The sequence below is a fragment of the Perca fluviatilis genome, chromosome 12, assembly GCF_010015445.1.
Source record: "Perca fluviatilis chromosome 12, GENO_Pfluv_1.0, whole genome shotgun sequence".
NCBI lineage: Eukaryota > Metazoa > Chordata > Actinopteri > Perciformes > Percidae > Perca > Perca fluviatilis.
In genome coordinates, this window is record NC_053123.1 from 9,598,522 (window position 1) to 9,612,243 (window position 13,722).

The window sequence follows — 13,722 nt, forward strand, 5'->3', positions numbered from 1 at the left end:
ATATATATATAAACTATAATAATATATATACAGTATATATATATATATATATATATATATAAACTATAATAATATATATACAGTATATATATATATATATATATATATATATATATATATATATATATATATATATAACTATATAATAACGATGTTATGGCTTTCGCCACAGTCAGAACCATATATTACTTTTGTACACATTGTGGAAAGTGTAACGTAAACATCTACCATTAGGTCGTTTTACACTTGATTCTAGCTTGACTAAGAATCTCTCCAATCACTCCAGAAAGTTTAAGAAGTCACTCCAGCTGACCTTTACTTCATATGACCTGAATCTCTCTAATACCCGCTTGTCAAATCTTCTTTGCTGGTTATACAAATATTTGCTGGCCATGTGAACTTAACCAAGATATTTTTATTAGATTTATTTAAGCAAAAAACTGCCTTTGCTTTGACCAGAATAATTTTACCCAACTGCATGCATAATACCTAACCAAAATTATTTAGCCTGATCTCCATCCCCAAACATGAATTTTAATTTATCCGAAAGGTGTGACGACAACTTCAAGAATTAATGATGTGAACAGAAATCTGTAGCCCTAATATAAACACTTGTGAAAGTCATAAATTGTTTATGATCCAAACTTAATAGTAAGTGAGCGAGGCATGTTGCGCACACTAGACTTGGATTCACTGTGATAAGATAAAATGCAAGCTCACATAGATTATATGGATGTGAAAACATATATTATACATACATTTTGTCTTGGCTTTCTGTTAAAATAATTACGGCAAAAAAACAACAACATTCAATTACCCTCTCACACATGGTGAAAGAGCACAATAAGAAGTAATGCACTGTGTATGAACCATAAAAGTCTTCGCCAAATAGAATCTGACACACACAATATGCACACAAAAAACAGAGTGTACATGTTGCTTAGCTACGGGTGGAACAATGGAACAATGGAAATATCAATTTAATTTACTCTAATACTACTGTATGAAAGGTGCATGAGATAAAAGAGTAAAGGAACAACAAACATCCATATAGATGGAAAATAACGTAAAAGATCTGTCCCTGAGCGTCTATCTTTTGTGTCTTCAAACTTTTAGCGTCCATCTGTTTGTGTGTCCTTCTAAGAGCCTGAGTCTCTGTGCCCATGTGTCCTTTTACCGTGTATGTGCCCCATCGCGGGCGGATGTCCTTTGCATGGAATTTATTTTTCATTGAAAAGTACTTGTGCAAATACAAGAGGAGGAAATCATAAATGAGAGGAAGAGAGTGCAACAGGGGGCAAGAGAGACCTAGAAAGGGTATACTGAAGGGAAGGAGAGCAAGGGGGAGGAAGGAATGGAGCGGACGAGTGCCTCTTGAGAGCTTTCTCTTATTAGCCAGGCTGAATCACACGCTTTGAGTCCGGAAAACACACACTCTGAGCTTTTTTCTCGTCTGCCCCCCATCCCCCCTTCCCCACCCTCTTCTCATTCCTCTCTTTTAGTCCTCTACACATTCTCTACTCCCAGCATCTCATTTCAGTTTCTCTTACTTTTCTGTACTTTCCCATCTCCCTTTCTTAGTCTAATTTGCCCTTTTAGTCCAGGCCATTCACTGACCCCCCCTCCTCATCCTCCTTGCATGTCCTCACTCCGTCCACCTTGCTCCCCAACTCATCTGTTGAATAATCCTAAAACATCCACTTAGCCTCTCTTTCCCTCTAAATCCCTCGCAACTTCTTCTTTTCACCAGTTGATCCTCTTTTCTCATTCCTGCAATTATTTGGGTCCACTCATGGCTCCTTTCAGCTTGCAAAATTTGGACCCTGTATTCTCTTTTCCAAATCATCCTCTTTGCTTTCTTTTTTTTTTTTTTTTTTTTTTTTTTTTTTTTTAGCTCTAAACATGCACCCACCCTCAATCATTTTCTCCAAATCTCTCCAGCTCGTTTCTCCTCTCTTTTCATTCTGTTCTTTTGTCTGATTTCGATGCTTTCCATAACCGTTATCCTGTACTCCGTATCCCTCTCTTCCTGCTTTTAGAATGAAATCCCCCTTTTCTTCAACACTTCCTCCTGCTAATTTGCTGCTAACTCATTCTGGTTCTTTCTTCTCCATACCTTTCTTCTTTTTCAACCCTTGTCCCATTTTCTTTCTTCAACTCCCATTCCTCCCCTTTATTCCTAATCCCACTTAACCTTCCATTTTACCTCCCTTTCCTTCCAAAACACTCCAAACTTCTCTCTCATATCCGCCATGGTCCTTGAATCTGCTTGCTTCTCTGTTGTTGTTTTTTTAAATTGATGAATTCCACATTTCTTATCACAGTTTCCATAATAATGCAATTTTCTTTTGCATTTATATGTAAAGTAAAACTAGTTAGTAAAGATTAAAGAAATATTGTCTTCATTGTTACAAGAAATCAACAGGTGGTAGGAGATGAGATGGGTTGTTTTAAGCTGCTTTACCAACCAATGCATTTTGTTTTGTGGAGAGAACATTAATTGCCCTCACTTGTCAGAAAGACAAGGAGCTACATGTCGCAGACAGACAGTATGACTTGCATTAAATCCTTGTAGAATTAACTGAAATGTGATAGAAACCTTTACAATCGGGCCAGTAAGTTACTACTCCTATCCACTGCAGCTATTTTCCAAAGCATTTTGCATTAATGTGACCTCGGTTGTTTATTCAGTAATGCGAAGAAAGAGCTTTTCTTTGTGACTTTGCTTTAATGCTTATTCGTACCAAAATCATGTTTCTCCCCAAAGCTAGCAAAGATCCATCCCCTAACACACACACACATACACACACACACCCACGGCCCTGCCCCTGCACTCTGTGTGTGAGAAGTGTGTAAGATACAGCGAGTATTTATTACTGTGTTTTAAAAAAAAAGGCCTGTGTGTGGCACTAATTGAGCTGAAAGAATATCTGATTAATTAACATGGAGGAAAGAAAGCCTCTCCAGTGACCAGCCAAGCAATGCTAAATGCTCATATTTCTCTCCTGCATACGAGCTCCCTCTGTGTCTCTCATGGTCTCTATTTCACCATACTGACTATTAATGCACAATTTGGGAGAGACGTTGTTTCCTTTCATGTACTCTGAGAAGACGAGTGCAATCTATATGCAAGCTTAAATATTTAGGTAAGGTACAGTTTGTGTTGAAATTAATACATTTGCCTATGTGTAGCATTTTAGAAGTCAAAAGAAGCTCACACTACTATCTGTCCCATGTGTTGTTTGAATGATATAGAAAATGAGTTCCATTTTGTTTCTTTTTATTGTGAACAGCGTGATCTTTTGTTTCGTAGGATAAAACCAGAGATTGACTTGGTAAATATGGATGATGCTCAAAGACTGAGATGGCTGTTCAAATATGAAACATAAATTAGCTAATTATCTAGATAATGCTTGGGAAAAGAGGAAAAAAGCTCTTTATCGAGATGAATTGTAGATGAGAATTTGTTGTTTGTGTGTGGTGCGTGTGTATGTGTGTATGTGTATATACATATATGTATGTGCATATGTGTGTATATGTTTATATTTGTATTCATGTATTTCTCCGAATGATTTGTATATGCGACAGGAAGATGTTTGTTAAATAAGTACATTTGTGGTGTCTTGTAATCCCGTGTGGGATGGGCCAAAATGTTTGGCATGACACAGAAATAAAACATAACTAACTAACTACATCTCACATTGTGTTACACTGACTAGTATCCCACAGGAAATCTTGACATACAGAAGAAAAGCCTATTACCGTCTGATATAAAGCAGTCAGTGGATGGCTGCTTTTTCAGCACAACCAAAGCTACATTTTCTAGAGTAGAGTTTCTCACTTCCAACATTCAGTTGCAACATGTTGTTGTGTAAAAAAGTGAACCACTCTGGACATTTCTTTCTTTCATTCTTGATGGTATTTGATCTCTACTTATCGCTACAGTACCTCTCTCTGTCTCTCTCTCAAGCTCACTCCACTCTGGTCTCTCCAGACTGATTGTTTTCTAATTGGTGGAGTGCCAGAGGTCGTGGTTGTTATGGTAACCTGCAAGGGACACTTGAAAGGTTTAGGTAGTGGATGGGTGAGGGTGGGAGGGGGCACCCACTCAAGAAAACGGAGGGCAGCACTCATCCAAGGCTTGGGTGGTCACTTCAGAAAATGAACTGTGTGTGTGTGTGTGTTTGACATCGTAACTACCTCAGTTTTGTACATGCACCTACAGTAAGGGTGTGAGTGCGCAAGACAGAGGAAATGGTTCGCCTGAGAGGACGAGGGTGTGAGAAAGAAAGTGTATATGTGTATGCATGTATGTATGCGTGTGTGTATGCATGTGTGTATGCGTGCGTGTGTGTGTGTGTGTGTGTGTGGGTGTCCCTCTGTGTACGCAGAGGGTGTGGCGAAGAATCCTGCCCTCCACTTGAACATTTTCTAAAGAGCTCCTTTGCTTGCGTCCTTTTTTCTCCCAGCCCGATTCCCACTGCTACTTCCTTCCCTATGTGAGCCACTCAGGCGCTCCAATCGGTCCATCTGTGTACTGAGATGGAAGAGAGGCAGAGGAGCTGCAGGAGGGTGGACACCAGGAGAAAGACTGTACGTCCATACTAAGCTGACTGAATTTGAAAATGCATCTTTTTTCTCTCACTGATTTACTACTCCATTCGGACTTAGCTGGCTTTTTGCTTTTTAAAACTGTCTCTAGTGTAGGATAAAATGAAGATGATGACATAAGCCTGGCCAGGGGAGCCGTGTTGCAGTAAATATAGGAAGACAACTAACTGTCGTTTTCTAACCCATGTTGTGTCACTTATTATGACATGTCAATATAGCAGATCGGTCCGTGTACGTTTTGATAGTTTGTTTTTTCGTTTGAACCACAAAACAAAATAACGAGAAACCAGCTGTTTTTCGTTTGTCGTTTCAAACCAAAAACAAAGAAACGGTAAAAAAAGAGCCGTTTTTGGTTTCTGAATCCAAAAACGAAAAACGACTAAACCAAATTCAAATAAGTGAAAAGGGAATTTCAAAAAACCAAAATCGGACCGTTATTCGACTATGGTTTAGTCGTTTTTCGTTTTTGGATTCAGAAACCAAAAACGGAGAACGGCTCTTTTTTTACCGTTTCTTTGTTTTTGGTTTGAAACGACAAACGAAAAACAGCTGGTTTCTCGTTATTTTGTTTTGTGGTTCAAACGAAAAAACTAACTATAAAAACGTACACGGACCCAGATCACACAGCAAAGGTAAGGTCTAAATATAAAAATAACTTGCAAATGTTAATGTGGACAGCCATTGTTTTCACATAGCATTTTTAAAATTAGACACCTTATTGTGGAGGTTGTCTCATGTAAAGGATGATGACATAGGAAATACCTACCTGTGTAATGGGTTTACTAAATGAGTCTGCATTAAACTCTTCCATGCATAAGGAACTGAGCTGGCAGTGCCCTTTAGAATTAAAGGGGGTGGGCTGGTTGAAATGCAGACACTGTGATATATTACTGTGCTGCGTGGTTAAATAACCGCCCTTCCATAATAGTGCTGTTTAAAGCAAACCACTGAACACGCACAAACACGCACATGCAGCCAGCCACATAAAGGTGTGCTGGGGAATATAATTTACTCTATTTTAAGACCTACAGTATATATGGAAATTGCAAAACGATGCTGTCAGCTGTCCGAAGGAACTGACATAATGTTTGAACTCCTGCAAAGACAATGAAAGTGTTGTAGAAGGCTGTGTGCGTGTTGTTTATTTAAATCAATCATTGGAAAAGAAGTAGGTGAGAATAAAAATAATAAAAAAAAGGGGAAGCATCATTGTTATTTCAGAAGCCTGTTGCTCCTCTACTGGAGAGTTTGTCAAAGCTTTTGACAAATTTAAGCATTATGGTTATTAGGGGCAACTACTAAGTGCCTATTGATTGATAATGTGCACTTTGCTACAGATGTATCGCAGAGATACTTGCAGATATGAAAGCACTGCATTTATGAGGTGTTTTAGTGTTTGGCTCGGACCCAGTTCCAGAGTAAAATCACTATGGAGGCTTTTCAAATTAGTGGAGGTGCACCAGTAGTTACAGAGCAGACTGTATGGGTAAGCAAAGGCAATAAAAAAATTGCATACTGCTGATCCAGAGTCAGTTCTGCTGTGTGTTACTAACAACCGATGACCAGAAATTAAAGGGAGGTAGCACAAATGAAACTAAACAATAGTGGTATAACCACACTAATTCTATTTTAAGTTTATGTTTATTACTTTGAATTATTGTTCCATTAAGAAGATATCAACTTCTTAATGTGACAATGTTTTTCAAAGTAGCAAAGTAACAAGGCCTATACTAGAAAGTGAAAGTAGCAACTGCCAAATGTACAGCAAGCATTATGAAGTGTTGTGTCCTGAATACTCCACCTGATCTTTATTTTTGAATTAAGACCCACTTAAAGTTATTAATACTTCCACTGACTCAATGATCTGGTTATGTGGTAAACCAGCAGCACTCACGGTTTCCAGGGGAGGGTGTAAATCAGACTGAGCTGATGGTGTTGTTTCAGCCCTAAAATTATCATCATTGTCAAGCACAAGGCATGGCCTGTTTTGTAGTTTTGCTTTTAATATCCATGATTACCAGAACAGCGGTCTATCTACATCTTATATATGGTCTGCACACACACACACACACACACACACACACACACACACACACACACACACACACACACACACACACACACACACACACACACACACACACACAGAGCGGTACATGCACATAGAGCTTTGTACATTTGTGAGCTCTATGTTGTTGGTGTTTTTGTCACTGCATCACTTACTGTACTTTCTGTGTGTGTGTGTGTGTGTGTGTGTGTGTGTGTGTGTGTGTGTGTGTGTGTGTGTGTGTGTAAATCGGTGTGCTTGATTGCTTTGCTGAGCTGCTGATGGAATGGAGTCTTTAGCGATTTTGTTTATCTCCGTCTCCCACATGCATCCCGCGGCTCTGCCCTCCCTTGACGCACAGTAACACAGAGTAACGCACACTCACACACCGCTGACACGACTACCTTCTTTTTTTGGCACCATCGATTACTGTCAGCCAATACCAGGACTTGCTTCTGTCTGCATCATCAGGTTACAGGAAGTGATGATAAATGAATAGCACTATCTGCCAGGACTGCTGTTGCCATGGATATAGGTTTCCAAAATCAAGACATTCTTAAACTTGTTTTACTGCTTTTATGGAAGGAAAGAGGAAAACTTGAGTAAAAAATATTGGATAAATTAAACTTGGTAGTCACAAGCCCACACTGGATCCATTCAACTTCTTATTCATCTAATTAATTATGAGTTTGTTGAATGAAGTAGTATTATCTTATAATTCAATTAGTTTAGTTAGAAGTTAGTGTTAGAAAACTGAAACATTGCAATACCATATCACATATGTACAGAAAAAAAATTATGCTTTAATATTAAATAGTTCAAACTGTCTACTGTGATTAGCATATTTAGCTGTACATACAGTCTGGCATTGTTAAAGCCCGAGCAAACGTTTATTTACAAAATCCCAATAACACTGGCTGCATAGGAGACCAGAAAACATGGAGCATACTACATACTTACAATTAAAAAGTAGACACAAGTTAGGAAAAAATATTTTTAGGGCACTCTGTTTAAGTAGCATTTACTTATATTTACTTAAAGACAGTGGTGTCTCACATTGGTATAGGTTTGGAAGAATCTGGCACTGCTTATACATCCCTGTTTTGGATTGGCTAAAACTGAACTAAGGTTTGAACTTAGCTGGATCCCTTTCCCTTCCGCATTACCAAAAATCTGAGCAATTTACTTTTAATACAAATCTTAAAGAAGCCTACCCTACAAGCCAAGGTCAATAGAGTCTTGACTTTCCATAATGAAACACTATTTATGCAGAAAGGAAACAATATGAGAAAAAACACTAAGTCAGAATCACTTTAAAGCCTGGAACTGTCCATCAAACAGGTTTACTTCCTCGCATGAAGACAGGTACAGAAAGGAGGTGCATGTGTGTGTGTGTGTCTGTCTGTGTGTGAGGATATCTGTACTGGCAGATATATTCAAGAGTAAGTGAGCTGTGACTGGCATAATAAAGGTTAGGAGTAAGGATTGTGGAGCTGAGAGGAACACATCAAACCCTGCAGGGATTTTACTGGGACACACACACACACACACACACACACACACACACACACACACACACACACACACACACACACACACACACACACACACACACACACACACACACACACAGGTGAGGGAAAAAGAGAGGGAGAAATATCAAGCATCAGCAAGATACTATTGCACTGTAAAAGTGAAGACAGACGGAAGAGGAAAGGAACAGGGAGAAACCTGGGAGCTTTAGGCCCAGGCCTAGCTCCAGCAAGGGGACCCAGGTTATTTTGCAGGTTTCAAAAAGACAAAACTAAGGCTTTATAAGATATTTTATATGCTAAAATTAAATGTAAGAATAATTTATATGCTAAAATTAAATGTAAGAATAATTTATCAAATTGTACCAATGTTGCCACTGTGTGTCAAACTACCAAACCTTTTTGCTTCGCTTAGCTTTGCTCGGTTAAAAACATCAACTACCGCCCTCAAGCACGAGGCTGGACCTTCACTGACTCTTGTAAGTATATCCTGAGAAGGTCATGGTGCCTTACCTGTCATTAGCAGTAGCAGAGACAGGAGGGGATGTAGTTCCAGCTCCCCTTGGTTTATTGACTTTGGCGTACAGCCTATCAAGGGGGTCACCATCAGGGATGGCTCCAGGGTCGTTACCATGATTCCCATGCCCTGGTAAGGCAGAACGGCCTTGGGGGGAAGGGGTGCCAGGATGGGTGTGCTGAATTGTACTGTAGGGAGGTGACTGAGAAGGTGGCAGTGGCATTGGACCCATTTCACGGTTCCTGAAAGATTGTATTCGGGCGTAGTTGGGGTCTGTGTCGTCATCTTCGACATCCGGATACGCTGACCCGCCACTACCACCTTGCTGGTCTCTGAGCCGTTGCTCTCGCAGCTCAGGATGCCCTGCCTCGATCCTGACAGACAGATGGAGAGCCAGATAAGACATCCAGAAATAGCATTAAAACATAGAGAGTGTTTATAATGGCTGAGCTACAGGGCTACCATGGCTTACAAGGGCAACCTTTAAACAAAGCACACAGTGGTGCAGCATTAGTAAAGAGCTCAGTAATGACAAGCAGGGAGTACAGAGGGATAGAGGGATTGGAGAGATTGAAAAGAAAGATAAGCAATAAAAGAAAAAAATGGTAGAGATGGTAATAAAATGAACAATCATCTGCAATCAAGGAGGAGAAAAAAAAGATGGTTACATAAATTTCCTTAATGAAAAGTATTTCTCTGAATATACACCGATACGGAGTCTGCATGTCAGCAAATTTAAAGCAAACAATCATCAAAGCTTCCTACCTTTCCCTCTCATCTTTCATCCTCTCGAACTCATGATCACTCAGAAGGCCTGACTTCTGTTGCTGGAGAGCTGTTTTTGAGTCCTTCTTCTCCTCTTTTTTCTTCCCGAATCTGGACAGAGAGAAGAAGTGAAACAGACAGAGAGTTAATGGAGAAAACATTAGAGTATAATAACTTTGTATGGGGATTTCAACAGCATTCAGCATGATGTGGTACTGGTAGCAGTAACTAACACCACAAAAACTCCATTCTTACAACAAACACACATGGCTGAAATCCTGCACATGCAAACACAGTGACACGAATGCAGATAAAGTACGGACATTGTGTTATTCAGTGCAAGATCAGGCTGCGACTCAGTGTCAAGAACAAGTGAATCGCCTCTGCGTCTCTCCAACCTCTCACTCACAGACACACATACATAGCAAGAAGCACCCAAATAAAGGTATATCACACTGAAGCTTATAAATGGCACTACATCCACCACTTCTCCCTTTTAAAACTGGTAGTGGTAGATACAAATCCTTAAAAGCAGCTGCCATAGCTAAACACAACACTTCAGCCTGCACTGCTGCTGCCGCTAAACCTTTGCTAGTGCTGCAGTAAAGTCACATTTAAATTTAAATGCTCCCAAAACGTAAGTTCCTAGCTTCCCTATCTCTTCTTGCTGTTCTTTCCTCCTTAAAATAGAGATAGAGAATTGTTACAATAGCAATTGCTTAATATACAAATACTGTAGGTATGAAAGGCAAACAGATAAGGTAAATATGTATTACAAAAAGGTAAGCATATGTATAGGTTGGTAGTTGCAATGCAATGCAAAGAACAGTGGAACAAATAGAGTATGAGTAGTTCAATAAATAAGATAGAGAGAGGCTATATGTAAAGCTATTGCTACTCTATACAGTCTAATCTAAATTAAAAGATGGCATACACACAATAGACTAAGTGTTTTAAGTGGCCACATATCAATACTCCAAACCACAGCAGTCAATACAGTTTGTATGTGGTCAGCATCAACAGCATACTCAGCACTACTGGACACTGCACAAGTCATTAACCTGAAAAAAACAAAAAAAAAAAAAAAAAAAAAAAAAAAAAAAAAAAAAAAAAAAAAAAAAAAAAAAAAAAAAAAAAAAAAAAAAAAAAAATATATGTGGAAATGAGAGAAACACAGTTAACCAGCATTACCACTCGAGTGTGTGGAGAAATATGGAAAATTATTTACAGTGAATGATGAATGAAATTGTTTTGTCTTGTTCTGTTTTTTTTTCTCCATAATGCAAAAACAGGATCTGAGTCAACTTTTTTGCTGACAAAGGTCTGATTGATTTGAAGTTATCAGGAGCCATTAAGAGGCTAAACATGTCATAAGCAAGTATAGCCTGCTCACACGCTGACATGAAAAAAAAGGAGGAAAAAAAGCACTCCTCCCATAGAAGCTCATTGAAATGCACAGCCCAGCAGCTATACGGTGAGCAGGATATGGTTAATTGAGCCAGTCAATACTGCTAAATAGTTAATATCTGCAAAACGCAAACTGTGACCTTATAACACACCTTATGCTTTATTTATCTGGTGAATTTATTGATGCATTATTCTTTGGTCTACACTTCCACTACCCACTGCTGCGGATGTTTTTGAAGTATCACTATTATATATATATATATATATATACACCTGCTTGTGCATTATTTAAAACAATATTAATGGTCATTTTAAAGTCTGTGATTATGTTTGTTATGTTTATAGTTGATGTGACTGTTTTGTAGTTTAGCCTGTGCATGTCTGTGCATTGCTGCGAAAAAATAACGGTGGAGTGTGCGCACTGAGGTAATATGTTTCTTTGAAATGCTTAATGTGGACTGGGGGTAAAGCAGCCTATTCACCCCCCATAGAGGGGGGCTAAATGGGCAATGAAGGGCCATAACCGTGTGTGTGCATTAATAGTGTGAGTGTGTATTTGCCTCACTGGGGACAAGCCTTGCTCTAATTACTGCTACATACGAAGTTACAGGCTTACCCTTTCCTTCAACTCTCTCTCTTCCCCTCTCTTACCCCTCCCTTCCTTTTACCTATTCCTCCTTTTTTTTTTTTACCTTCCTTTCTCTCATTAACCTCATTTCTGTTCCATCCTATCCATAGCTTACCTTGACTTCACCCCTTCATCTTGCCGCCTCGTTTGGCATGTTGCACCTTGGTTTGAAAAACTTCTCTCACAGCACTTAACCTCCACACACACACACACACACACACACACACACACACACACACACACACACACACACACACACACACACACACACACACACACACACACACACACACACACACACACACACACTCTCTCTCTCTCTCCTGTGCCGTCATCCCGGTTTCTTCCCTCACCTCAGCTTTTAAACTAAAACTAAATTTGGGAAAAGATTGGATTACTAGATTTCATTTTGGTTGGATTACTCGCAGGAGATACAGAGTAAGAGAAAATCTGACTTTTAATGCTCTTTAATGACGCATCGAACCTTAAAACCTAACCTTACCTACCTATCACTGTCAAGTCAAAACAGGCCTGTACACAAAACCCATAAACTGAAAAAATGTATGCCGATGACTGGAGAAAAACAAGACAAGTGAGAGATAACTAGATGACACTGTGTCCAATTGCGTGTCTTAAATTGATTTTGGACTAAACTGACATTGGATGCCTCTTTAATACCTTCTCTGTAATATGTTATGACAAATGAAGCAATCAAACACATCACCGTGAACCTAAGGACAGCAGGCCATGCGCTGCTTTCATGTATGAGGGGAAGGATGAGGAGCTTGACTAAATCATTTCACTTGTGGTTTGGAAATAACTGTCCACATAAGATTAATACAGCCATTTGATTTTTACTTCTCCACACTGACCTCAGAGACCAACTCTGCCCAACGGCAATATGTTTTCAAGTTATTTTATATGAGTGATTTTATATTCGGACAAATGGTGGAAAAGTGCAAGATATTGAAAAGTAAATAGGGTACAAAAAACATATTTCATCTGCAGCTCCCTAGATCCTTAAAGTAGAGTATTACACACGTTTAAGCCCCAAGATCATCTCTGATTTGCTACTTTGATGAGATCATTGACAAAAACATTTTGGCAAAAATGGAGTGAAATTATTGCAAATTGTAACCAATGCTTTAACCTCTTAAAATCTGGTTTAAAACATTAGCTACCGAGTAAAATATAGAGTTTCAAGAATGTTTGAGCATCAAGTCAAGTGCTTTAGAAAGAACATTAGATAAAACGATCGCTTTGGAGCTATCTATGCATTATGTGTTATATGCCTTCTTGACACACTATACTTCCTTACTTTCTTCCCGTCATCGGTTCATTCCTCATTCTCTCCCTCCCTACATCCCTGTGTTCATCTGCGGGGGTGTTTTCTCCATGTGGTCAAGTTCCACAGTGAAGATGAACCGATTACAATAAACAAGAAACCATCTGTATCTATGTTTGAGTGACTTACATTTAGCAGCAAATGGAAGGGAAAAGGACAGTGAGAAGGATTTAGAGGGTAGAGAAAGATGTACAAAGATAATGGACACCTACAGCTTAATTAGGCCTACTCTCTCTCTCACTCTCCAGTCCCTCTTGAGTGTTATTACTGGGCTATTGTGGGAGGCAGCATGCGTGGATGCATACACATAAGCGCACACACACAACACACACACACACACACACACACACACACACACACAATTGAACAAAGATACAGAAATAAAATATAGGCAGAAACATAGAGAGGCCATAAACATACATTGATTAGAACGTTTGTGTGTTTCTGTGTGTGCATGTGGCCTTTTGCAAGTGAGGAAAGTAACAGAAATAGAAAGCTACACACTTGGAATGCCTGTGCATTTCTCTTTGTACATGCACACAAAGAAAACAAGGAAATTGAAGTAAATAGGAAGTCAAGTGGCTTGTCTCATGATGTCAGGACACTCATCTTTGACCTTTTCCCTCTCTCTGCACCTTTGAGCAGCAGGCAAAAAAAACAGTTTCTTTCATTTTTCTCATTACAACTTCTGCCTGTCAGCAACTTCCTTTTCATGTTAGTCCTTTAAAATTGAGGAATCAGTGGGACAGCCTCTAGCTCACCCAGTACGAGCGTTCGCTCCACGTAGTCTGAGTCCTGCAGCGGCGCAGGTTCGAATCCGACCTGCTGACCTTTACTGCGTGTCATCCCCCATCTCAACCCCCTTTCATG

The 13,722-nt window shown here is 39.3% G+C and overlaps 1 protein-coding gene across 4 annotated transcripts in view; it reads right to left on the reverse strand.

Moving 5' to 3' along the window:
* The window catches only part of pard3bb (par-3 family cell polarity regulator beta b), a 248,643-nt gene that overhangs the window by 73,781 nt on the left and 161,140 nt on the right, over positions 1-13,722 (reverse strand). For all 4 annotated transcript variants that reach the window (XM_039817957.1, XM_039817956.1, XM_039817958.1 and 1 more), the window contains 2 exons: positions 9,473-9,583; positions 8,704-9,081 (listed from right to left, as the gene is read on the reverse strand). In XM_039817957.1, the coding sequence (XP_039673891.1) occupies positions 8,704-9,081; positions 9,473-9,583 (489 nt within the window). The remainder of the gene's footprint in view (positions 1-8,703; positions 9,082-9,472; positions 9,584-13,722) is intronic.